At 40.4% G+C, this 27,866-nt stretch overlaps 1 protein-coding gene across 2 annotated transcripts in view; it reads right to left on the reverse strand.

The window, feature by feature from the left end:
* Nucleotides 1-27,866, reverse strand: part of LTK (leukocyte receptor tyrosine kinase) — a 97,435-nt gene that overhangs the window by 46,312 nt on the left and 23,257 nt on the right. The window contains exons 2-4 of one of the 2 annotated variants that reach the window (XM_075502744.1): nt 7,774-7,884; nt 3,406-3,561; nt 2,533-2,755 (exon numbers count right to left, since the gene is read on the reverse strand). In XM_075502744.1, the coding sequence (XP_075358859.1) occupies nt 2,533-2,755; nt 3,406-3,561; nt 7,774-7,884 (490 nt within the window). Of the gene's footprint in view, nt 1-2,532; nt 2,756-3,405; nt 3,562-7,773; nt 7,885-27,866 lie in introns of those variants that run through there. The other variant, XM_075502745.1, reaches the window with a different exon arrangement.

The following is a 27,866-nucleotide window of genomic DNA, read 5'->3' on the forward strand; positions in this document are numbered from 1 at the left end:
ATATAATTTTATATTTTTTTGGTAAATATATAGAGTTTCAAACACCTCACTCCCTCAGTGGTTCTCCCTCTAATGGTAGTAATTCAGAATACCCACACCCTATAGGTGTGGTATATAACAATAAATACTGTGACTGTGCCCTACTTGTTCAGAGGACATGGTGTCTGAAGGTCCTTCTGTTTCTTTGTTCTTTCACTAAGGTACATGTGTGAAAAAATGAGCGGCAGCTTCAATACTACCAATTTAATGATAAATCCTAGTAGTTAGTGAGGTGGACAGGACAGCACTTTCTCTCATGCGTGACACATATCTAAGCTTTTGGGAACTGTGTAGCTGATGGATCCTGAAGGAGGAAACACCCCCAGGAGAAGATTTCTAGGCCCAGAAAGAGGACAGTTCACTGAAGTGGTCTAGTGCAGCTGGAATTTATGATGAAGTATAGCTTGATCCTGGAATTGAGGGGTGACAAGGGACTGAAGCAGGATTTTCTGGAGTGCCTGATTATCTGAAAAAGTGACACCTAGCCTTTTTTCTCGATCTAAGTTTCTACTCTGATCTCAAGACAATCCCTTGGTAGTAATTGTCAATGGATAAACTATGTACTACACATAGGCATCTATCTCAAGGTCATTTGCTCATTGTCCTCCTTGTTCTGCTCTAATTTGTGCGGCAGCGTTTGGTTAACACAGAAAAGCTTGTAGAACTCCCACTCCCTATGGAAAGCCCCTGGAAAGTGGGAACGCTTCAGGATGGTCTCTCTTCTTAACAACCAATGTTGTTAAAATCTTAATCATGGAGTGAACGTTCATTTCAGACTACCTGCCTAGTAAGAAGCAGCTCAATCATGGTGTTAGAAATAAATTTTGTCCTGCCTGCACGCTCAGATTTTTCTGGAATTGTGCAGAGATTTTAAAGAGTTTCCCTGTAAAGAGGGGGAAAAGGAAGGGTATTTGACCTAACATGGTTCCTAACTCTGTTTTGCCTCTGTTCCTTCCCCTCCTTTTCCTAACTCTGTTTTGTCTCTGTTCCTTCCCCTCCTTTCTATCTTGATTTTAAACAGGACTCAGTCACTTCCCATCTTTAAAACCCTAATACTAAACCCTCTGAGCTTACCAGTGCTTCATTTCACTCACTAAGAAAAAGTAATACCAATGGAAGTGTCTATGCCAACTTCCAGTAAAGCTAACTCCATTCTAATAAATCTCAATGCCATCACTTTTAGAGAGATGATAATCTTGATTTCATGTAGAATTGTTTTGCAGTGCTCAAATAAGCTGTTAAACAACATCTATGATCCATTCCAGAGATGCTGCAGTGATTGTGAAGCTTGGCCTGGCCAGGCAGGTATATCAAAAGGGTATTTTATGAGTTTATACAGGGGAATGGAGCTGTGGCTGCAGTTGCAGAGGCTTGTCAAATACTCAAAGCAGGAAGGGCAGTTATAGGTAAAAAAGGACATTAGAAACTGATCTCAGAAAATGCAACACATTTCCTGTGAAATTGGCAAGAAGAAGGGGAAGGAGTAGCCAGGAAGGAAGTGAGCAATAGCTAAAAGAAGGAGAGAGAGAGGGATCTGAAAGAAAATAAATACCTTTTTTTAGTCAAACTCTGCTATCTTTGGCTGACCAGGACTCTTGGCTACAGATCTCCATGGCAGCCTGGGGAGTGCCAAAGAATTCAAAGAAAACAAGAACTGGGATCTATTGCTTAAGTTCTCCATGGGAGTCAGTCAGGTGATGGAAATAAAAAGCTCTGTTGTGTGTCTGACCCAGGTTCTTACAAGGCAGATTGCAGCAAAGGAAAAACAAGCACATGGAAAATGGCAAAATCAGATGACGCGTGGACTTTTCTCCTTCTTTTCCTGTTGTGATTCATTCCCTTTGCCCATTTCTCCTCCTTACTGCATTCTGCTACACGCAGGAATGAAAAAGTAAAACACTGGGAAGATCAGAAAGAAAAGAATACAGGACAAGATCCAGGGTTGCTGCACGTTCTTTTTTTGTCTTCACCTCTTCTCACCTCTAGCCTCTGTTTTTCCCCTCCCTGAACTCTACAAATGAAGCAAAAGAGGATGCTCCTGAACTTAGCAGACAGAAGGAAATTACAGAGGAGGTAAAGTTAACCCTACCTCAAAATGGGAAATGTGACCCTTGTAACAATGGTAGGACCCCTTGAATACTTAGCGATATCAGCCATGTTGCCAAGGCAGTCTTTGGACTGAGTGCCTTTTACAGCTATAGTCCTAGCATCAGTGAGACAGTCAACCACTTCTGACCCTTCCAAATATGAGGGAAGAAGAGTGAGTCCTAAGCAAATGTGTTCTTTGAAAAGGGGAGACACAAAACCTGGGTCTGTTACAGATATCCTGTCAGGAAGCTGCATGCTTCAGTCCTAACAGTTCTACCTTCATTTTCTGCTGTAACAGCAGCAATGATCTCAAGAAGGGAGAAGATGCTGATAGACAGTGTCCTGGAGGGACTCCACCCTACCCTACAATTCAAAGTCTAAACAGCTGCAAATTGATTGTCTTACCCGGCATCCTCCTCAGGGCCAACTCTCAGAGAAATTATTATATTTCTGTTTGTCTCCACATATCTGATTTCAACTGTGAACCTCTGGAGGAGAGGAACAGCATCCTGTGAATATATGGCCAGTTCCAGCAAGCAAGAGTCCAAGCTCCCAGGCAGGATGGGGCTATGCAGGCTGAACTCACATCTGTCTGGGAGCCTACTGGTGTTCAGGAGGAAAATGTCCCCTGTGAGGGAAAAAAAAAAAAAAAAAGAAGAGACACACAGTGTGGATGGAAGAGAGATAATAAGAGGAAAATGGATAAGGAGTTTGAAGAAAGGAATCATGAGAAGAAAGGCGAGGACTATGCACAAAACCCAAACATAACAGAAAATAGAGAAAGGAGAATAAAGTAAAAATGAGGAAAATAAGTAAAGAAGTGATAGAATGAATGAGAAAAGAAGAAACCAAACAAAGCAGAGTGAAGACATGTCCAACAAAACAAAAGCCAAAGACTTTGCAAGTCAGACAGCAGACATGTGGAGCCAGCCCTGGCTTGTAAAGGATTGAGTTTCCTAAGAAAAATCCAGTCTCTATAAGCAAAAGTAGTTTATCCTAAAACAGGGAGATACAAAAGGAGTACATAAAGGGGCTGGCTGTATACAGGGTACATACATACACAACTCAGGCAGTACACATACATTACATTGCTCTTCGCGACCCTTGGGCACTGACACCACACTTACGAGTTGTGCACCAGAACCGGCATATGGCAGTATTTTTAGTGACATGTGCCTGAGACCTCAGCCTGCTGGCTCCTGTTGCTGCCACCCACAGCTGCTACCAGTGCTGGGAGAAAGCAGATGTCCATTCGAGGGGAACTGTAGCTCTGCCTACCTTCAACATCTTCACGGGAGGAAGCGTTTTCCAGAAGCAGCTGCTGCCTCTCCTGAGATACCAGGACACCAACTGAAGATAACACCCAGTCCGGTTTTCCAAAATTGTCTGTAGACGTCACCCATGAACAGCTTGAGCCGACGGTACAAGAGATTTCTGTTATGAGAAACCAAAGGTTTCATTGAGGCCTTCCCCAGTTCACGGGGCAGGGGTGATGCGGGCACATGAATGAGCAGATCTACAGTATATGGAGGCTATCTGTCCCAAGAAATGGAAGAGTTGAAGGGAAAAAAGAAAGTTTGCCTTGTGCAGTAACAACAGAGTCTCTCCCAGGGTGGATGCAGGAACATGCCAGGAAGAAAAACAACCCTGCAAATTCTTGGCAGGTATAAATCAGCATCCTTCCACTGGTATCAACAGTGAATTTACAGCAGTGGAAGGTCTAGCCCACATGTACATAAAATCCTGAATGAGAACAATACCTAGCGCAGCAAGGATATTGAAACTGTATGGATTTAGCATTTTGGCAGAGAGGGACAAATGAAACTCTAAGGTCAACGCTCTCTCAGCAATAGAAAGAGCTTGACAGGGGCTCAAGCAAAATAGCTTTGCAATGGAAGCTTTAAATATATTTTTTTTTTTAAAGAGTTTTGCTTTCTTCCAGCAGGATGGACAAGAACACCCCCTTAACAAACTCCAGAGTCCATTCGCAGCACTGAGAACACTAGATCATCCTGGCCGGAATTTTTCATAATCAGCATATTATAAACTAGACAAGAAGTAATTCACTGTTCTCTCATCAATCTAATATAAACTCCCTGAAGGGATGTTAGCTGCACAAAACTCTCCCACACAGAGTGGGGCTGAATAGATATGGTAAGCTGATATTAACTTGCATGATATTTATTTTCAGCAGTAATAATAATATTACAGTAATAACTGGAGGACCCCCAGGCTGTATGAGAAATAATAAGAGACTAAACATTCGTATTTGTGATCCTGACGTTCATAGGGTATTCAGACCTTGCAAACATGAATGGCAATGTTATCCTTTTGGTAGCTCTGTTCCTGGGGAGGAGAAAAGACAGGTATAAAGAACAGAATTAATGCCATGGATATAACAAGAATAGGTGGTTGCACACGCAACACAGGTGGGGCAGAAATGAAAACATAAGAGCCTCCAGAAGATTGGCTATACTTTAACCAACCTCTCAGAAAAAGAAGAAATGGAAGCATCTTTTGAGTGCAGCAGCCCAAGTAGACAAGTTTCCTCATTTTTAAAGTTAATTGTAACTACATTTTTATCAAACAGCACCCAGTGTGCAGGGGTAAGAGAAACACAGGTGTTAGGGAGCTGCGTATCACTGTGGCTTGGCACAGGCTGCGAACTCCCACCTGAACACACATCCTCCCCAGCCCTGTCTGGCCTGCGGGCCACGGGAGGGTACTGCCTCTCCCAGCCTACCAGCTGGGCCAACCACCTGAACAGCTTCTCAGCCCACCTCATCAAATCCATACAGCTTAGCAAAGGTCTACTGCACTGTGCAGCCCATCGTTTTTACATGGAAGCCACAAGCAGGTGAACCGTCGACTCGTGCGTGTGCGTATGCAATGCCACCTTCCAGCAGGGCACAGGAAGGAGGACACCAGCCGCTCCCCCGGCTCTGCTGGATCTAGGGAAAGGTGCCCGAGCGCGGCGTCAGGCTATGGTTTCATGATGCAGTAAAACAGCTTCAGGGATCTCGATAGCTCAGAAACTCCATGGCTGTGTGAGACAAAGCAGAGTCCTGATCCAGACCTGCTGTGCTGTTTCAAATTTATTGACGTTTGACAGGTTAACTCAGTACCCACAGACTTATTGTCAGTAGTAGTAATATTTTTATCAGGTAAAAATCTAGTTGGTCATAAAACCCAGAAAGCAATTTCTCTCGCAACAGCATGACCGTGCAAGAGAGCAAAGTGAGAGCTCAGGAAAGAAAAAAATTCCTTTTCTTTTTTAAAATAGAGGATTACTCGAAAGTAGTATTTAGACAAAATAATTTTATTAAATCTTACCAATACCCCTGCTTGCAGTAGCAAGGACTGTACCAATGCAGACTTAATCCTTAGAACGTGCCTCACATAACAAAGCAGTTCGCAGCTCAGATAAGTGAACACAACATTCTTCTTCAAAAGCACCTAATTCCCATAACTCTCCAGGCTATATAAAGCCTATCTGCCACAACCCAAGACCTGAGAGGATCTGAATGCCTGGAAGAAGAGTCTGAAGTAGATCAGAGAAGTTGTTGACATCTGGTAAAAAAAGGCCTCTGAGCTTTCTGGCAACGGATCATGTGCATTGCATTGTGATGGAAAGATCAATGAACAAAAGGCTGTTGTTTAGTGTAAATTGCAGAGCAAAAGCACTGGGTACACTCATGTGGTCACAGTATAAAAGAACACTGAAAGCTGCAGCCTCCGACACGACTGGCTACCACCTTACAGATGCTTCATATCCAGCTTTGCTTAGCACCTATGAACCTGGAGAACTTCAAGTGTAGGTCCCCAGAAAGGCAAAATGTGACAGAAATGAAAAGAAAAAAGGGAAAATAAAGAGAGAAATATATCCGTATTACTAGAATCAGCAAAGGATATATTTGAAGGTGTTACAAAAGTGCTCTGAAGAAGCTTACATTGAAGAAAGCTCACGGACAGTCCCAGGGCATGTCAGAAATGAGGTTCACACTTCAAAGAATTAGTTATCATCTGCAAGATGTTACCATAAGGAACTCCTCTCTGGCAAGTCTAGGTCACCTTGCCACCTCCTGTGAGGAATGTATGGGACTTTTCTAGCATGCACAGGCCTTTCTTTATTGTTTAGCACCTTCATTAATGACCTGGACTGACGGGGCAGAGTGCACCCTCAGCAAGTTCACAGAGGTACAAAACAGGGGGGAGCAGCTGACACAGCAGATGGCTGTGCTGCCATTCAGAGCAGCCTGGACAGGCTGGATAGGAACCTCTTGAAGTTCAACAGAAGGAAATGTCAAGTTCTGCACCTGGGGAGGAATAACCCCTGGCACCAGTACATGCTGGGGGCTGACTGGCTGCAAAGCAGCTCTGAAGAGAAGGACTTTGGGGTCTTGGTGCACAACAAGCTGTCCATGAGCCAGCAATGCACCCTTGTGAAAAAGAAGGCCAACAGCCTTCTGGGCTGCATTAGGACAAGCATTGCCAGCAGATCAAGAGAGGTGATCCTTCCTCTCTACTCAGCACTGGAAAGACCACATCCGGAGTACTGTGCCCAGCTCTGGGCTCCCCCATACAAGAAAGACACGGACTTACTGGAACAAGTCCAGCAAAGGTCCACAAAGATGACTGAGGGACTGCAGCATCTTTTATAAGAGGAGAGGCTGACAGAGCTGGGACTGTTCAGCCTGTAGAAGAGAAGGCTCAAGGGGATTTTATCAATGTGTATAAACACTTGATGGGAGGGAATGAAGAGGAAGCCAGACACTTCTCAGTAGTGTCCACTGACAGAACAAGAGGCAATGGGCACAAATTAAAAAAACAGGAAATTCAATCTGAACACAAGAAAACACTTTTTTACCGTAGGAGTGGTCAAACACTGGAACAGGTTGCCCAGAGAAGTTGTGCAGTCTCCATTTGTGGAGATATTCAAAAGCCATCTGGACATGGTCACGGGCAACCGGCTCTAGCTGACTGTACTTGAGCCATGGGGGTTGGACTAGATGATCTCAAGAGGTCCCTCCAACCTCAACCACTCTGTGATTATTTCACTAAATGAAAAGGCATCACTTCAGTTTCCAAGTTTCCACATCACTGATAGCAACTGGTTCATTTCTCTTAGGCATTTATACAGTATAGTGTTTGCTGCATCTATCCTGGCACCACAGTAAGACCAAATTCATCCTACCTATCTCACAAGCATTTTGTCCATCTCACTGGGCTTTTATAATGCCTAGAAAAAGAAAACTCCAGTTGAAAAAAAACTTCATTCGGTATCAAGAAAGGTAGTTTGTTCTATGGTTGCTGGAAAGCAGCTCCAATAATTAGCTTTTATTTCAAGAACCCCCAAACCCAAACCTGGCGGATTTCACTGTGCTGATGGAGAGATTATTCTCTTTCTTTTCTTTTTTTTTTTTTTTTTTTTCCTTTTTTCCTGTGTTTTGTTTTTGGGGTGTTTTATAAGGAAGTAAGGGACTCCCCTAAGGTTACACTGGCCTTTTTGAGTCATTGCTCCATTTCCAGTCAGAAAGCCAGTGGCACAGCTTTCTGGTAAAGGGTCTTTGTGACTGCCAGCATCTATCTTGCATCTAGATTCTGAAGTAGAAATAAGGAGGATGTAAGGAAGAGGACTTGTAGTACCTGGTTTAGAAGGCTGATGCAATGACACCATCCTGTTTTTTATCAGGGAGAACTTCTGAGGTGGATTTGGTGAAGAAGAGTTTTCTTCATGTGATCCGGAACAGGAGACAACTATAACAAAACGAAAAGAACAGGGGAAGACTTTGGTGTTTCCATACAAAACTATGCTCCCATATTGTTAAACATGAACATATATCCAACAAAGCCCTGTTATATTATACCCACCCTCATTACAGTGTAGTGGTGCCATACTGTCCTGATGATGTTTCAAAATAGCCCTACCATTTCCCAAAAACATAACTACAACAAAATACCTACTAATGTGTTCTTTACTATTCTTTATCCACCCCCACTTTTACCAGTATATAACCTCTAAAGGGACGCTGTATATTCCAGTAGTGCCCATGTTGCAGTAACAGTACATCTAGCTGCCTGCCAACAACTACACCTCTAAAGCATTCATGTCGGATGGGGCTTTGAGCAACCTGATCCAGTGAAAGATGTCCCTGCCCATGGCAGGGGGATTGGACTAGATGATCTTTAAAGGTCCCTTCTGACCCAAACCATTCTATGATTCTATGATTAGAAGAAGAGTTCAACTGTAAAATATGTTAGCTATACAATACATGACATGGATTTCTCAGCAGCCTCTTGGAAGGACCTACTGCTCTCATCTTCACCACATGAGAACAATGCCCCATCTGAAACTAACACTAATGAAACCTTTGCATCACTGCACATATTCAGAGAACAGATTTCTCTCTTACTGCCAGGCATGAAGCATGGATTTTCTAAGGAATCAGGTAACTTTCTTGTATCTGATTATCTAGTAATACATACTCTCTCCGATACCCTTCTTATTAATCCACCTGCACTGCTCTATCTCAGGGATCCGTTTGTCATATCTCTATAAAAACCTTCATTGGTAACTGTGACATTTGATCATTATTATGACACCAATGCTTACACATTTGTGCATTTTTATTCAGATCAAATCTTAGAATCCTGACGTAAAGTTTGGTTGTGCTGGAAAAAAAGACCAAAATCTCAGAAGATATAAAAGGCCATAGAACTTATTTTCTACTTCACTAATGTGTATATTAAATCCAGCATGCTAAGATTAGCTGGTTTTAAATGGAGGTGTTCTTCCGGATCAAATTTTTGTTATTCAAAGTAAAACAAATTTACCAAAATTATTATTCATTGTAGTACTTCTGACAATTAAATATTCAGTACCCTCTGACTTCTCTTTGGAACAACTTATACCAACAATGGCTTTTTTATTTATTTAATCTATGCATGTGAAAATACACAAGTCCCAAACTAAGCATGCAGTAATCTTTATTTAAGATAAAGATTGGTCTTTTCCCTGGTCTTTTCTTTTCTAGGAATCATAAACAAGTTGACTAGAACAAACATATTTGTTTCCAAAAGGTGTTCAAAGACAGAGAGATGCAAACGGAGTTTCTTTCAAACCTCAGCCATATGGGTTATGAATTCAGCAATATAAAAATGTGAAATCATGTCAGAGAAGACAGGAATCCTATTCACATGAATTGCAGTTGAGACAAAGAGGTATATACATGCCATTGATAACAGCTAAGATATTCTCAACAGAACTAATTTGAACAGCAGTATTATGAAAACATACAGAAGGATCTAGAATAAGAAAAACAAAAAAAAAACCCCAAACCCAAAACATATGTTCAACTTTTTCAAATTTACCACTGCTTTTAGTTTTTCAGCAATAGCTGGTCTGATTTTAAACTGCTTAAATGATTTTCATTTTAATATATATGACAAAGTGCATCACACAGTGAGTAAAATGTTGTGAAATGTTTCGTAGCATGAGAGTGCTGTATCCTTCCATCTTTTATTACAGCACTGAAGACAGCCATCATCTTCATGGGGTTCCAAGGAAAGGATAACTTTGGAACAGAACAGCATCGTGCTGCAACACATGCTGTGTTGATGACAGACCTGTGGTCTCCACCGACCAATTGTCAAACACTACATCATTTCCTGCCTCTATGTTCAAATATGTAGGGACATTAATGTTTGAAAAGCTGGTTCTGCACTGCATATAAGACACTGACACTGGTCTGCTAAGTAAGCTATCTTCAATAATGGGATGAAATCCTCAAAAAGACTGTGAATTCTTGTTTGGCCAGCCTCATGAAAGGCTTGCCTTTCTTGACTTGCCTTATGAAAAACAATGGGGGAATCTCTTCATAAAACTGCCAAAAATATCCATGCTAGAAATCAATCACATATTGCACACAAACCTATTTCACTATATTAAAAGAAATTCTGCTGTGGAAAGCAAACAAGACCTTTTGACAATTTGAGTCTGCTCCTCCCAACTTATGTTCTGTGTCTGTTGAGATGATGTTCAGTTCTGTATCTCCCGATCTTTGTTAAGCACTGCTGTAGCTTCAGTATTTACTTCCCTCAGGGCTTTCTGTAAAGTCTGTTCCACCCACTCATCTCCTCACATGCTCCAAGCTGCTCATGCATTTTGGAAATAGCCTGAATATCATGGACCTGCACAACATAGTACAGTCATGGCAGAAGTTCTGCTAGAGACATTCCTCCTGATAAAACTAAAACTTAATCAAAATATTTGACTTGTACTTCCCTCCACTCAATTACATAAACACCTTTGGGATTTTCCTCTTCTTTCTCATTAGCAAACACAAGTTCCAGGGGCAGACAACCACGAACAGAGGCCTAAGCTACTTGAAACATGAATTTATTGCTTTAGTGTGAAAAAAAAATAGCCATTGCCTTTGGTGATAGCTGAGACAAACAGGGTACAAAAGTTTTTTGTACCACTGAGATAAGCGTCTAAAGAAGTTTTCTTGGTCTGATATTAAGATATATTAAAACGTAACTACTGCTTTGTCACAAAGAGCACTGCATAACACTCGATCTGCTAATTACAATATCCACTGTGCAGACTGTCAGCAACAGCCTATTCAATTTTGGCAAAAAGCCAAGAGGGTTCATTCAAATGCCTGGTGACAACCCTACTCACCTACCCTGGGAAGATGCCACTTACTGAACTGGGCATATGAGCAGAAGGAAAGGCAGTCATTACAGCTGAGTTCACCGAGAGACAAAATATGGACAGAAGACCCTAGACCCAGTGACAGGCAACGAATTTGTTCATATGCACCCACAGAAATATGCCCCCATTCATTTATTTCCTCATAGCAAAGAATTTCTGACTATGATTCAGAAGAAGAGGACTCATCGCATGATGAATCCATGCACAAGATCTGGATAGTGGTTTTGTAACACTCCAGTCCAGCCTATGCTCTTGCTTTACATCTCAATTATTTTTTCTTTCTCGCTCATTCAGTCTCTCTGATTGAACTGAAAATCTAGTGCACACAGTCACTACCAAAAACTCTTCTTCACTTTCCATTGAAACTGGGAACTCCAGAGATGCTTCCAATAACTCCACATCATATCCTCTCATACATGCTTGTATGTAATTCTTGTATGACATGAATTTCAGCATTAAGCAAATAATAAAGACTATCTCTTATCAGCTACATGATTGTGCTGGTTTTGGCTGGGGTAGAGTTAATTTTCTTCATAGTAGCTAGTATGGGGCGATGTTTTGGATTTGTGCTGGAAACAGCGTTGATAACACAGGGATGTTTTCATTACTGCTGAGCAGTGCTTACACAGAGTCAAGGCATCTTCTGCCTCTCACCCCACCCCACCAGCGAGGAGGCTGGGGGTGCACAAGAAGCTGGGAGGGGACACAGCCGGGACAGCTGGCCCCAACTGACCAAAGGGCTATTCCATACCATATGATGTCATGCTCAGCATATAAAGCTGGGGAAGAAGAAGGAAGGGGGGGACATTTGGAGTGACGGCGTTTGTCTTCCCAAGTAACTGTTACGTGTGATGGAGCCCTGCTTTCCTGGAGATGGCTGAACACCTGCCTGCCCATGGGAAGTAGCGAATGAATTCCTTGTTTTCCTTTGCTTGCTTATGCACATCTTTGCTTTCCCTATTAAACTGTCTTTATCTCAACCCATGAGTTTTCCCACTTTTACTCTTCTGATTCTCCCACTGGGGGGGAGTGAGCGAGCAGCTGTGTGGTGCTTAGCTGCCTGCTGGAGTTAAACCACGACAATGATTTCTCTGTCTTGATCAGCAAAAGACATTGATTTAAGTGAAAAGAAATAAAAGATGGAGAGAAAGGAGATCCATGATTTTAAGTTAAGTCTGCCATTAAGGAACATAAAATGATCAGGAAGAAACAGTAAACGTAACACTATTCAACTGTCACAGCAAAAATATGGGATCTTTTAACAGCACAGTGCAAATCCATCGCTTTTTCTGTAATCGAACACAGTAAAATCAGAAGCCTCCAGCACTCAGAAGGTAATTCCATTTCTTTCACTATCTTACAGAAAAAAAAACATTCAGACACCCACAGGGCTGAAATTTTTCCTGAATCCTGATGTTACTTTGCAGAAGAGAAGAAAATTACAGAAAATTCTTATAGAACTCATGATGGGAAATCAATTCCAGGTCAGCCAAGCCATCTTCCTGCCAAAATAGGAATTTCCTTTAGAGCATTTTCTAGTATTTTTCTTCATCTAATATCAAAATAGCAACTCAATATTTCTCACTGCTTCTCTGAGAAGATAAACTAACGTACAGACTGTCAGACAGACAGATCTGACTGTCAGGAAGTCAGACTAGACAAAAAGAAAACTCTTTGTCTACTACCTATCTTAGTATTTTTCAATTACTCCTAAACTTTCCACTTTCAGCTTGATAAAGAAGCTCACTCCTTCATGAGTATTTACAGCTTTAAGTTATTAACCTTTCACCTTGAAAATGTCACTGTGATCTCCTGCTGCTTGCTATTAAACTCTTTTATTCTTTGCTCATTAGTTGGTTGGTCCCCACGTCCCTTGCTTACTTCGTCACTCTTTTTGTACTCTGTCCAGATAGTGCAGGTAATGGTCAAAAAGGGGAGCAACATGACAAAATGCAGTTTTGCCAAAGCTTATTATATAAGGTGATACTTTAGGATCTTCTTAGAGCCCTCTCCAGTCTTTCAGGGTACTTGCTGAAAGGCAGACATGAGCGCACAGTAATGCCATGCTATGCAGAATGGCCATTCCGCTTCCTCCTGAGATCTGCCTGTTTATCCATGCAACGATCGCATCAGTCATTTCGGTCAAAATAAATCCTCTTAGTTGATCATCCACCATGGCATCAAGTCTCTCTCTGGTATATTTCCTTCCAGAACAGGTATTCCCACCTTTCATATCTATATTATTTCTTTGAGATACTTCATTTTATTGCATTGGTGAGTTGGACTCTGCTTTATTTTTTCCTATCTTAATATTTATGTTATCAGCAGATCATCAGTACAGTTTTTTTGTCGTCTTCCGACTTACTGCTAAAACTGTTAAATAGCACATAGCCCAGAACTTACCCTTACAGGAAACTTACAGGCAGAGTTAATCAACAACGATTCCTATTTATACTTTTATTTTAAATCTACATGTGACATAGTGATTTGTATCAGCCCAGGCACACACTAAAGCACATATCAAGAATTACCAATTTAAGTACATGACTGAAGTCAGAATGTCCTACATCCACACTATCACTTTTGTCAAACTTGAAACTCATTAAAAAAATGACACTGCAACAAGAAGTCTTTTCAAATAAGCCCTTTAGATTGACGTGTAATTACGAACCCTTTTCTAATTCTTTGATCCTATATCAAGTATTCTGATATTTTTACTCAGACTGATATTAAGGCAGCAATCTTCGTATTACCTAGTCTTATTCACATGAGTAGAGAGCATATCAGCACATGTAATTAAATACAGCCATCCAGCATACTCCATTTACCCTTTTTAAATACTAATGCAACATGAACTTTCTTCCAGTTCTCCAGAATTTCTTCAGTATCCCACCACTTACTGAAAAATTCAACACAGATGTCTTTTAAAGCTCCTTAGCTAGTTCTTTCAAAATTCTTGAACACAAGCTGTCTTGACCAGTTGTTTTACAAACTAGGCATTTTAATAACTGCTTTTTCACAACATCTTGGTGTTGTTATGAAAACTGTTGCATTATTTCTATGTGACAGTGAAGCATCAATAGTTGGGGTTTTTCTTCCTAGAAGATAAATATTTACTGAACTCTTTTTCTTTTGTGTCTATTATTGACAAACCTACCACACACATCTATGACAGATTCATATCATTGCTAAGATGTTTTTGCTACTAATGCACTTGGAAAACTTCCTTAGACTTCCTAACTCTGCTGCTGGTTTCTTGTTAATTTCTTTTGCTTTCTTCATCCATTGCTAACCTTTCAACTTTTCAAGTTCCTTTTACTGCAAGCAATGTACTTTTTTCCTTATTTTTTATACCAGCATAGCCTCCCCTTTCAGCTATATGTTTGTGGCTTTCTAGCCGTTTACACAAACAACCCAATTATCATCTGCAGTTTTCTGTCCACAGCCTTTCTTTCAACTGAGTTAGTGTGACCTTGTTTTAAACTTTGGGAGATTTACCTCTTCTGGAAGTACTAAGATACAGTACTTCAGATGTTATTTAGGCACTAAAGTCCATTTATTTGAATATCTAGGCTGAAGTACATATCAGACCACTTCAGATTTTATTCCCTTTCAAAGAAGTGTGTATTCAAGCCACAATCACTTCCACTTGTACAACATCTGGGTTTATTTCTGAGCTCAGTTCTTACCTCAGTTTTTTATTTGCCGAGAATAGGTCTAAGCCAATATCCTAATATGTGATATGAGGATTTGCATTCCGATATTGTCATCTACTCAACATTTGCAAAGGTGCTGTCACGCTGGCAGAACGAAACCTCCAACATGCCACTTGTATTGAAGGCTTCACACACAGAGACACAAAAAAGCTTTTTTCTCCCCTTACACACAACAAGCTAGTTGGTATTTCATCCAGGTCTTTAGTTGGTTTTGACAGTCTATAGCAGTCATCAGCAAGCACATCAACATTTATTCTAGGTATTAATTGATCTTTAGGCCTCCAAGATCATTTGGTTCAATGGCTGGGGAAAGAGGAAATGTCATTTTTGCCATGCGATGCTGTTCCCAACCTGCTTCTGTCCTTTGATTCCAGTCACAGGAATCCTCCCTCCTAGTCTGAGAAATTCCAGCTTATCAATATTTAGGTTTAGAAATCAGTACTTCCATTCCATTGCCACTTTTTTATTAGCCAGCCTCATCACATTGGCAGCAGGCAATTAAAGAACTCCTCTTTCAGCCCTTGGTGCCTTGATTGATTTTATTCTCAACACCTTGACCCTCTGCTAAACAAGCGATTTTTATTCCTCGCTTTTCTATCATTTCCTTTGGTTGCTAATTTAACACCATCCGGACAAGTCTGGCCTAACAAGTCTAGAAGATTGCTTCCTCTCCAGTGAGCTGGAGGCCAGTCAAACCATACAGCCTCTTTTCCCCACAGAATATAGCCATGCATTTCATAGATCCAAGTCTTATACAACATATCTGGCTAGCAGAATACTTACAGACTTCTTTTTTTTCTTCAACTTTCTGTATTGTTTTATGTGCAGAACACGAATGGCATCTAAGAACGTACCTTGTATGTCCTCCTTCTTTGGCACCATTAGAAGATTTCTAAAAATTAGTTACATTCTGCAAAACTAAAAGCAGTAATTTATGCTAGTATGGGCTATCCTTGGTACCTCCTTGCTTATTTACTTCAGAGAACTTACCCAGCTGTTGCAATCCCATCTGGTGTCCCATCCACAAGAGACAGAACGCCACCTCCTTGCCCACCTGCTGACTGCTGACAAGAATCTTCCTTGTCAGGGTGGTAAGTGAATGAGTCTGAAGAGCTTTTCACAACCAGGCACTGAGCAACTCCCTGTTATAATATTCCCTTGGATTGCCAAAGATCATCTGCAGTTTCCATGACATACAGAATGACTACACATTTACAGCTGTACAAAATTTCTACAGTCCTCTTTCCCACTGCTCACAGCACGCCTGCTTCCTGGCTGCCTCTAGTGACACAAAATGCTGCTTTGTCTCTCATTTCCTTGCTTTCTCTATTTGGTCACTCAGTGGCCAGTTCCTTCCCTGGATAGTGATGTTTCCTGAATCATGTTGTCCAACCACTCTTTATGCTCTCCAATGCTTTGTAGAGTGTGTACTCATCCTTTCAAGCCTCAAGTCTTTGTTTCTAATAAAATCACTATGCTGCACTTAAAAAACAAGGACTCTTTAAGCTCTGGCACCAAATACAGTACATTGCAGGTTTCCACCACTGTGCTACAGCTATTAGACAGAACTCACCCAGAAAAAGTTTTGCCCATGCCATCTACATTTTTCTCACAAAACTCACCTATGAGATAAGATGCAAGATGGAATTCTTGGGTCCTCCTCTTGATACTACTTCCCTAACTTGGCATACTGCCTTTGAATAGCAACTTGCTAATTATGATTTCTTATCCAGTTTTCAGCATACATGTACATCTACTGAAATAGATCTGCATGACTATTTTAATTACAGTTGAGAAACAGCATGCCAAAAACACTTCTCGAAATCCAAAAATATGCCTTCTACTGCGTCCTCCTAATCTACTGTGTAGTGTATACATACCCATACTCATGTGTGCACATATTGTCACATTAACTTAGAAAGATTTCTCTTTTTATAGTACAGCTGCTCACTACTCATATGTCTGTTTTTATAATACTAACTGCTTATTACTCACAGATAATAAGGGCTAGGTTTTGCATTGTGTCTCTCCTCTATTAAAGCTGCCAGGAAGCAACCATATGCTACCCAACTGTCCAAAGGCTTTCCCAGGACCTTTGAGATACACTGTTTGGGGGAGCTCCGTTCTGCTCTCCTTCTTACCTACTCTTCACTCTTCAGGCTGGGGTGACCACTAGCAGAAGAGGCATCTACTCCATTTCTGCTAGTTGTGTACACACATGATACTGACAGCTAACACAGGTTGTACCAACGTTGGTTCTGAACAAGAGGGATTTGTCCATATGACCTAAAGCTTCACTGGAAATCAGCTTCTGTTTTTCTTGGTGGAATTTCACTGGTCTGAGCTACAGCCTTGCATCTGAAAGTTGGCCGTTCTTGGGGTGATGGCATGTAAAAAACACATTTGCTGCTTATATCACATCTGTGTTGGAGACAGCAGAATTCCAAATCCTGAAGTCTTAATCTGGTACCTTTTCTTCCCTTGCTTCTCCATACACATTAATGGGGAAAGAAACACTTAAAATAAATTGAGAGACATAACTGTGTTTTTCTCGCAGGGAATATGGATCTTCTTGGGTTTGTAAAAACTGGCAAAAACAGAGGTGGAAAAAAGGAGAAAAAAAAAAAAAGAGAAAAAATATTGGAAGTTTTCAATGAACCAAAAAGTGAAAAAAAAAAAAAAATTTATTCTTGAAACCTTTTCTTCCCTTTTCAAATCTTAAAACACATTTTCATTTTTCTGCAATAAAAACACCGTCCATTCTTACGGAAAATTTTCCTTTCTCATTGGTTAAATTTTTTAGGTTAACCTTTCAATATTTTCAATCTAGTTTACAGTCAAGCCACACAAATGGTTACATTGTCAAAACCAGAAGGATGACAAGCCTGGGGGAGAGGAAGGATGCAAGCCTTTCAAGCTGGCTTTGTCATTAGAGGAAAGGGATGTGAAATTGCACCCTAAGATACCTGTTTTAAAACAAACTGTCAAAGAACCATCATCACAGAGGGAACATAGCTTGGATGACTGGCTTACATTAGATGTATAACTCTGAGATGAATAAAATTAAGGGGCATGTGTCCAACTCTTAATAGAGATTTTCAAGCAGCTACAAAGAACCAAGAAGGAATACATGATGGAAATACATTTTGCCTTCCAAGGGAAGAGCACTTAAAAACTGTTGTGCTCTTGTGCATAAATTTAGAGGAAGAAACATAATTGTTTTATTCCTATAGAACAGCACTCATTATAGGGTTTTCCAATTGCAGCTTAAAAGGAGATATGTTAATGTGAATTCACACGTATAGATGTGGCAGGCATAATTAGTCACAAGGGAAGGTGATGGAAGATATAAAGCCTGTAGATGCAGAGTTAGAAAACAGAAGAGAAGGGCTCCCTCAAAAGACTACTCGTAGCCTCACTCTCTGCTGATGACCGTAAAATGCTGAGCAGTGACTATTTTCTCATGGCGTGTTTTTATGTGAAAATGCCAGTTCCATTACTTAATGGGAAATACTAATATCTTCCAAATATTCATGTGGAAACTCTTATAGCATTTTGTTAAGGTTGAAACATGTCTTCTTTACTCTGTAATCTGCTCTGAGTTCAGAGTTTGTAACATTAATGCAGTAATATGGTGTAATACCTAGCTGAAAAAAAATCTTTTAATGCTTTCAAAACAGACTGTTTGCCATACTGAATGACTCCTTTTGATTAACTCAAAGCATAAATTTGAAACAATCTGGTTTGTGAAAAATGTTAAGATTTTGAGTTATCATCACGATTAGAAATGAAGTAAGATTTCCAAAATCAATTTCCTATGAGACAGAATATTTCGTTTTCAACAAACTCATATGCTGGGATGCCAAAAAACCCCTCTGTGAACTGCCCAGAGCAACCAATAAAATTAGGCAAAAGAGAAATGGGAGACATAATTGCTAGACAGCTGCCTTCCAGGAGATGTTCAGCTACCAGCTTCCGGATGCCTCTGCATTTTGTGGCCTGTGGCAGGAGCTCTGCGTCCCTGCCCTTCAGCTTCCATGGCACAGCAGTGCAACAGTTTGCAGCAAAAGAGAAATTGTATGCCAGCAAGAAAGTGAAAGAAATATAATTGTCTGATCCAGGTTTTGATTGAATTATTACAGTGAATGTGGAATCAATCCTGTAGAATTCAATTTAGTAAAATGAAAATTATTTTCAATTACTTGATTTCACACAACATAACTTAAGTGGAGAGGACAAAAGTGACTTTAAGCTGTCCTTGAGCTCCCTTGATCTTTGAGGTTCCTTTCCGTCCTTGTTTTACTAGGAACAGCCTTAGGAATGCTCTAAACCTATGCACTGCTCCAAGAATCCCTCAGGGGCTGCTCTGCTCACAGAGGCTATCCAAGCACAAAGGCACTTTTCTTGCACTTCTTTTTTCTTTGATCTACTTTTGACACAAGGATGACTGCCAACAGCTCTTCATCATCTGAGGATTCCCCTTTGAGAACTTAACCCTTGCATACCAGTATGCTATAAGGATGCTCCATACATCATTAAAAGCAGTTTTATTACATACACATCTTTCTGTGGTAACTCTTCCCGGGTAGGAACAGAGGCTCTCACGCCACAGCATTCTGTCTAGCAGAGACACTACTCACGAGCAGGATTCCCACTCCTGCTCTGCTATTAGCCTCCTGAGTCACTGTGTGTAACAACACGGATGGTGGATCAACCTCTTGGGGAAGATGCTTTTAGCAAAACAAAGGGAAAGTGTGATGCAAAGACTTTGTTACTGTTGTCTTATCAACCCTCCCGGTTCACCTAAAGCAGAAGCGGGAACTATCACTAATTTCCTTCTCCAAGACTCTTGGCCATGGAACCCCACGAGCTTTTCTCCAATATTCAGCTTCTGTATGAATCTGTTAAGAGATTACTGAGGGATAGGAAACTAATCCATACATGGCAGATAATTCTATTCTTTTGCAATTTCATATCAGAAACAATGTCATCTCCTAGTTTCATTAAAACCTACCAAAATCCACTCTCTGCTGAAGAGCACATGACTACCAGTGAATTCTGCAACACTGAGAGGATACTGGTAGCAGAAGAGAAATGCCTAAAAACTTGCATGCTCCCAAGTGGTTTCCATGCTAATTCTTAAAGCCCTGTGCACAAACTGCATGCAAAGTGCTTCTCAATACAGTTTTGCCTTGAAGAGAGCATGCACAGTTGTGCACTGTGCCCTCACACACAAATGTAATATTCATACACACAAAGCCATTTGCACAACAGTCTGCCCAGCAATGAAACAAGAAAAATATTTTGCCACATCTGTTTTTAATAATGAGAAAACACTCAGATATTAAATTAAATAGAGGATATATAAACCAACCAGCTCAATATATGCAGTTGTTTCTAAGATGTGGCAGTGACAAATGTAGCAGAAAAAAAAGAAACTACCACTTTGGGAAAGCACCAGATGCTATGTTGTAAGCTGAAAAATTCATGTTTAATCAAAAAAGGACAGTCTAATACACATAATATCATTTGTGAAGAGTAAGTGCCTGTTTCATTTGACCATACCAATCTTTAAGAACACTGTTTGTGATTTCCTGCTATTGGGCATCCTGTATCTTCTCTTATAAATCACAAAATCCTCCTTGTGGAATTGGTAGTAAACATACAACACTGTAACTTCCTTTAGCTCCTTTTCTTTCAACACCCTTACTAATGATTGATTGCTTTATCAAGAAGATTAGGCTATCCTTGCCTTTACCTATTCTCTTTAAAACGGGCTCTGCTCTCAGCTTCCTTTTAATGAAAAACAAAGAGGGAAGACAAAAGAGTTACACCACCCCTACAGAAAGACAAAAGACTGAAAGAGCCTGCTAGTTAGTTGCTGCTACTACAAGAGCCTCTATTTGTCCCTTCTGAGACTTGCCCCAGAGATGACGTTCATCTCAACCCAAGGAGGAGCAAGGGATCAGGAAAAGTCTAAACAAATCTATCAAAAAGAAAACTCATAGATGTTGCAAATTCATCATTAAAAGATAAATAAGTACACCAAACCCCCCCAAGAAACTGCTCCCACCCCAAAAACAACTTAAAAAAACCAAACAAACAAACAAACAAACAATCCGCAGGGTAGTTAATAAGGGGGAGAAGATGCAGAGGTACCAGCTATTTGATTTTTTTTCCTCAGAGACTGTGGAAAATGCTGTTAAACCACAAATTATATAAGGACCCTTACGGCTACATGGCTACTTCTAACGTGCTGGTACATGAAGAGCCTCTGTAAAGAAGGCAAAAATTCTTGCAGCAGGAAAAGCTCCCAGTTATTGTCCTCCCAGTATTGAAATGCAGTCTGGTATCAGAAGCACAATGTGTGATTTAAAGTACTGATCCAAGTATGAAAGTGTAAGAATGAGGCTCAAATCTCTTATTCTAACATAGCACAAATACTCCTGTTGGAAAAAAGCATCCAGAGGACGAGTCAGCACTAGAGCACAGAAAGTCAGAGCAGCAGAGTCAGAGCACAGAGTATAGAATGAGAGAGATTTGCTAGAACCATAATATTCCTGGTTGTCCTTGGTCTGATGCTGGTATAGATCCATTCAGAAATGGTACCTATTATTACCGAGCTACTACTATTAATGTTTCTTCTGAAGTGGAGTTTCACTGTAATAACATAGCAAAACACTTTGATTACTATAGTTATGGCTACAGTTCTCATTTTGGTTAATTAATTTGAAAGAGAAGTTCAAATGTACCAAGCTAAGTGAGCTGGACAAATAGCAAGTAATTTGATGTGATAGTTATTGCAACATATCATTCATCATTTACCAATTCAGACTCACAAAAGAGAGAAGAATGCAATTGTTACTGCCTACCCTTGATGTCCTTACACATAAAGACAGATGAACGGGGAAGTATTTAAAACACTAACATGCTGGGAAACCAGAACAACAAGACTTTACCAAGAATGCTAGCAGAAGTGAAGATCAGAATTTCCAAGAGACAGTCAATAGCAACCTTTAACAGGTAGCAACTGCACAATTTGCATGAAGAGCAAGTGTCTGGAATCCTTAAAAGAGAGTTCAGAACCAAAAAATCCAAAGTAAACTCATGGATGAATCAGATTTTTTGGTTTCTTTGTAGCATCTAGAATGCTAAATACATTGTGATACATGGTGATAGAGATGACCAGTCAGCAGCTGCCAAAGAAAACCCCTGTCAGCAGCAGTCAAAGCCCCCAGCCAAGCTGGAACGGGTCAGGGCACAAGAAACTGTGTCATCACAAAGTCCAAAGATCGTTGTTGGCGCAAACGTAGAACGAGGCAGACTCACATGCGGCTTTGCCCGGTCACTTCCCTGACTTCCCATCTTGACCATCCAGTTCTGCATTCTGCAAAGTGCTAGTGTGCCAGTCTATGAGTAAGAAGTTTTATTTGCGTTGTTTTAAAAAGAAGAAAAATAGCAACAATCAGTAGGATTAGTTGTTAGTAGTCTCCATCTAACACGCTTGCTATCTAGAACCAGGACAAAAATTGGCCTTTTCTCAGCTCTTTCACGAAATTTCTCCTTTATCTCAGCTAGATTCACTGGCAAGCTTCCTACTCTTTCTCGCAACAGCATCAACAAGAGTTTGAATAGAATATCTGACTTCAAAATGTTTCACAAAGGTAGAGCTGCAATGTTAGCCTTTTTTGTCAATATGGAGAGGCATACCAGAAAGGTAACGGATCCTAGACAACAAATAAAGAATAAGGGGTGGTAAAGTTCAGGGAAAGAAAAAGATGCGGGTAACGAGAAACTTGTTATCCAAACACGTGTGTTTCTATAACCAGGAGAGGAATGTGAAAAACAACCAATGTTACTGTTTTATTTACTTTTTCCCTTTTATCTACTTGGTCACCCTCATGTGAAAATCACTCTGGGCTCTATGACTTCAAAGGATAACATCTTGTATACAAGGAAAGATACCTTCACCATTTGACTTGTAATTTAATATTATGATAATGTTTTCTTTTAATGAAAGAGTAGAGGGTGTTTATATGAAAGTTGGCTGCTGGCCACCTCTTTTTAAGCTATGTGAGGCTGTGGTTTCTTAGAGCTGTGTGAAACATCTTTTATGAAATTCAGGAGGGAAAGAGAAACCCTCAAGACCTGAAGAACCGTGTCCCATTTTCAGCTCATCCATTGATTATTAGCAGTTTAGGTACGGGCAGAAGCTCTGATCAATAATACTTTCCACATAGATAACATAGATAAATAGGACCATGCTCTACCCAATGTAGAGGAAGGCAAAATCCCAGCTCAGAAGACCTCACATTCTCAGACAAGAGACAATGAAGAAATGTCACAGCAAATAAAGATGCGTGGAGAGAAGAGGAATAAACACACATGCTAGGAGAGAAGAGACAGACACAACTAAATTGTACTCAAATATTAAAGTGCTTTTTCTTTTTTTCTTTTTCTTTTTTTTTTTCTTTTTTTTTTTTTTTTTTTTTAAGAACTTGGAGAAACAAGCTATCAGCCTTAGGTAGTTCCCATTATTTTGAGAATACATCACTGGGCTCCCAAAGTGAGTATTCAGCTGTCACAAGCTGTGCTGTCAATTCCTGATTTACCGAGCAGAAGAGTAGATACGTACCTCCTGGAACCTACAGAACATAACATGACTGTTAGTGGTGAAGTACACTTAACAAAACTTACTAGTACATTGCAGCAAAGCTATTTCTTTAGGTTCTCATTCACGAGCAGCCAAAGGCTGCAGCTAGATCTTCGGGTAACCACGTAAGGGAATAAAGACCTATGCCTTTTTAGAGGAGCAGCACTTGTGTTTTGCCATAAAATACTGACTTCCTCAGAATTATTTTCCTCAGAAGCCGCACCCGCTACTCTTTATTAAACCCAGTGATAAGGGAAAAACATACCACACTATAATTATGGTGGGGTTCCACATAAGAAGGCAGTATCTGAGTATATACCGGCACTTACAGTTCACACATTACTATAGCCTTTATCTAGAGGTATCACTGAGCACGCATGTGAATACGCGTATTTGTGTGCTTGCACTTACCACTGACTGAGACTTGGTTACATTTGCTTTGTGCAAAAGAGGAAGTCATGAAAACGTGCAGTTATGCAGAGACTAGTTTTAGTCACACGATCAATTCTTCCCTAACTGATAAAACTGACTTCTCTTGTGCCAATGCAATGCTTTTTTTTGGAGTTAGAAAAGCCTTACTGATCATTTTTTAAAGGTCAAAAAAGCATTTTTATGGCCAGAAGCTTAGACCTTGAACACGTGTCACTACAACTTAAGCGTCGCTGGGAGTTCAGGTAACACCTTCAAATCTCCTCAGTCATTTTCATACCACCCTAGCGCAACCCCCACGCGTTCTTGCAGGCTGTCCTACCTGCCATGGGGCCCCAATGTGCCTGACAGGCAGACTGTTGAATCTACAAGGAAAAAAGCTTACTTCTGTGAAGGAAGTAAGCAAAGGCAGAAAAAAAGCGGACCAAAAGTCCAAGTAGAAGTGGCAAGGGGAAATCAAAGGACTGAATTCCAGAAAGTTTGTATCCTTACAGGTGAGAAGTTTTTATATTGCAAAATCATATTTTAGAAGTTGTAAACACACAAGGGGGAGAGAATAACTTTTTCTACTGCGTATTCTCCTTACCGCTTGCTCTTGTCTGCTCCAGAGAACTTACCCGCTCTTCTCAAAGGGCCAGAGACTGCAACACTTCCTTATATGAAATAGTATATCCCCCCAAAAAAGCATCTCTGCTGCAGGCTTGCCCAGATACTGCTAAATGTAAGAAATGAAGCAGGAATACAAATAGCACAGTCCAGAAGAACTGTGCAGGGGGAAAGAGGGCAGAGGAGTTTTGATGGCAATACAAACTTTTGAAGTGTGACAGACTTGCTCTTGCCTGGGATACTTTACCCTAGTTCTGAGAAAAGGATATATCATTACCAGGAATCTTAGGAAAAATCATCTGCATGCACAGTACAGCTGTCCTAGGTACAAATCACATTTCTCTTCTTGACTGAAATCATGACCAAAGACATTCAGAATCTGCCTGACACTCTGTACTGAAAATGCTCCCCCAGGAATACAGAAGGAGAAGGAATATACAGGATACACTCCCCTAGATCACATGAGAAAATGTCTACCAATTTTACACCCAGTTGTGAAAGTTTGGTCTAAGCCATAAATAGAAAAAAAAACACTAAAGCCACTGACTTACTTGATCTCTTGGAGGAAAAATGTAGTTATTTTTGTTAAAGGAAAGGATACACATTTTACCCCTTCTTCAATAGACAATTTGATTCTTTCTTTAGGGCACTGTCTGTAATTCCTGCTGCTAATGTCCATCACATGTCTGACAGACCAAGAAGCTCTCTCCCCCTCCTGAAAAGGGCTGCCCACATTCCCTGAAGCCATAATGCTTTTAATTGATTGCTTTTCTCTTCCTTTTCTTAAGCATGTTTATAAAGTCACTCTACAATCTATATACGCTCAACAACCACTTTAGTTACCTTTCCCAACACGTGTGTGTGTGAAAACCCCCTGCTTTATATCTTAGGCTCGAAAACCCTCAAGCAAGCTAGGAAAACCTTAAAAGCTTTATTTCTCAATTAGTTGGGTTTTTTTTTTCCAGAAGACAGGGAAAGGTAGCAGGTGTTGCAAAAGAAAGAAATGAAAAATAGTCAACCCTGTATTTCCTCTATCTTCGCAAAAAGATGTCCTCTCCCACCTAGTTTGTGAGCTCTGTTATTGTGAATCAGCAGAGGAGAGAAGGCAATGACCATAAAAGAAGGTCCTGGAGCCCATTATGAGAGCTTTCTGCACATCTGCTTCATTCATGAATTGCACACCAATGTTACATGAACTTAGAAACAAGAGAGGCCCCTGCCTTAAGGCAAAACAGGGAAAGTCACCATCTGTTGGTGTCTGTAAGACTTTGTGGACAATGACCTGTCTTGAGAGTTTTTGCATTCAACACATAAGCCAAGACTGAACAAAGTGTCTTCTGCCCTTGCTTCTTCTGCCATTCCCAGTAATATGGCTATTTGAGACTGGAAAGGAAAGAGGCAGATCAGTGAACATCCAATTGAACTTGCAGCTCGTACGAAGGGGATCAGCAAATACCCTAAAAGCACATCTTACCTTTTCACTGCGTTATGCCATTAGCAGAGACATCCATGGGAAATATCGTTATTTCTGTTAGAACCTAACTCTGCTCTTTCTTCAGAAATCAGTCTACTAACTGAGTTACAGAGCAAGGAAGGATGAGCCCGATTTCTTTATTACCTCGAAAAACCAGGGCAGCAGGCATGCTGCATGGTTAATACTTCACTTCTTTGCTGGTAGGACTGATACACAGGACAATTTTCTTGGAAAATTTAAAACCAGCATTTTAGAAATTAAGCAAAGTAATTTCCTTTCAGCATATTCCATTAAAGAGGAAGAATCTTAGCATGGGGGATACTGTTATTTAAGCTGTCCAAAATTGATTTCAGATGTTTAGAAAGATCAAGCTAGTGAAAAGGACTTCTAGTATTACTTTTTGCTGCTCCCGCAAGCATTAGACAGAGCACATGTTTAGTTACCCACTTCAGTTTGATACTCCTGCAATACTGCAGCAGTCTTTGTGATACAGTTCAAACCAAGCCATCATTTAATGAGGCAACTATCTTTTTCAGGTGGAAGGATGCAACTGGCACATGGAAAAGAGATCAGACTTAATCCTTGGCTCCTACACTTGGCCCAGGTCAGAAAACCCATAGACAGCTCTGCTCCATTGCCACAGATTTGAGAGTTTAGCATCACAGTCAGCTCTTGCTGTTTTGCATTTCCAGGACTCCTAGCACAGGGTGAGTGTTTTGTGGTCCTTTCTCATCTAAATTTCCATGACAGGGCTGCCTGGGACTGTGACAGGCTGTACTCAATAACCCAAGGGACCCAACTGGTCCTATAATCCTCTTTTTTTTGTAACATGCTTGGCTGCTCAAGTGAATCCGCTGTCAGTAAGTCACAGGCTGGACTCCTCCTTGCCTTGGCAAGGTACACCGCCATTACATAAGTCCAAGTAGTCTGGCGTGAACACCAAACCAGACAAAAAGCCATGAAGAAATCGGGCTGTAAGGCTGCTTTAGCATCAGTGACACAGCAACGTTTTTCAACAGTGCTCTGGACATTCTCAAGCAAGATGTCAGAGTCAAGATGTCGCCCTGGACTGTGTTTGGATATTTCAGATATTTCTGCTTCCTGCAGAACACACCTTCATCTGTAGGAGCCTTTTACCTCTCTACTGAAATCCAGTCCTGATTCCCACCCACAGTCTGACATTATTGTAGCTTTGCCTCTGTTCTAGGTCCTTAGCACGCTGCATTCACTTGCAACCATTTCAGGATTAACTGACTTTCACTGAAGAAGCCTGTTAAATATAAAAGCTTTTGACTTCCAACCAGGTCTCCAAATATATTAATTTGATGAGTCATTTTGAACGATATTATGATATTTCAGTGGAGCTGAATGTTGGGGTTTTAGATTTTTTTTTCTTTTGCTATTTATATGGACATTTCTGCTAACTCAGTTCACTGTACAGTAAGGACCTGGTTTTATGTGTGTGTACTGATGTATTGAAGAGATTTGCCAAAATGAGCAACTAGCAGTTTGTGGATAATTACCTGTTATTAGTTAATTTTAGATCTTCTAATGAGAAAACTGCAACTTACAGGGTATTATTTCACTGCTGCTTGAAGTATTGTGCAATACGTGGGAACAAAGGATTTAATTTAAAGAGAGCCAAATGTCTTTCAAATACCAAAGCTAAATTACATTTTTTTCCTCAAGGCTTCTTGGTTTAAAAGAACAAAGAATATAAAAACATAGACCTATGCACTCTGCACAGATTTTCTTTCTAAAAATTAGCAAAGAAATATTAAGAACAAACCAACATATCTCTAGGCCAAAACTGGTTTAAATTCTAAATTAAAATATAACTATAGCCAAGTCTAGGTCACAAAGAATTTGGATCAATAAATCAAACGGGTTAATGGTGATGTCTTAAATAATCAAATTCTGAAATCATCAAATGAATGCATCAGCTAATCAAATCAAATCACAAGGTTAACACAGACAGAATTGCTTTTCATCAATCCTCTACCAAGAGATTGAAAGTGATGGCTGTTTTCCTTTGATCTGAACCTGCACCTCAGTTCCAATCTAGCACTGTGGTCTTGGTGCAGCTATTGCAGGACATGACATTCCAGGCTGACTTTAAACCCTTAAACACGTTTTAAGAGAGTG

This window comes from Mycteria americana, chromosome 5 (genome assembly GCF_035582795.1).
Source record: "Mycteria americana isolate JAX WOST 10 ecotype Jacksonville Zoo and Gardens chromosome 5, USCA_MyAme_1.0, whole genome shotgun sequence".
In the NCBI taxonomy this organism is placed as follows: domain Eukaryota; kingdom Metazoa; phylum Chordata; class Aves; order Ciconiiformes; family Ciconiidae; genus Mycteria; species Mycteria americana.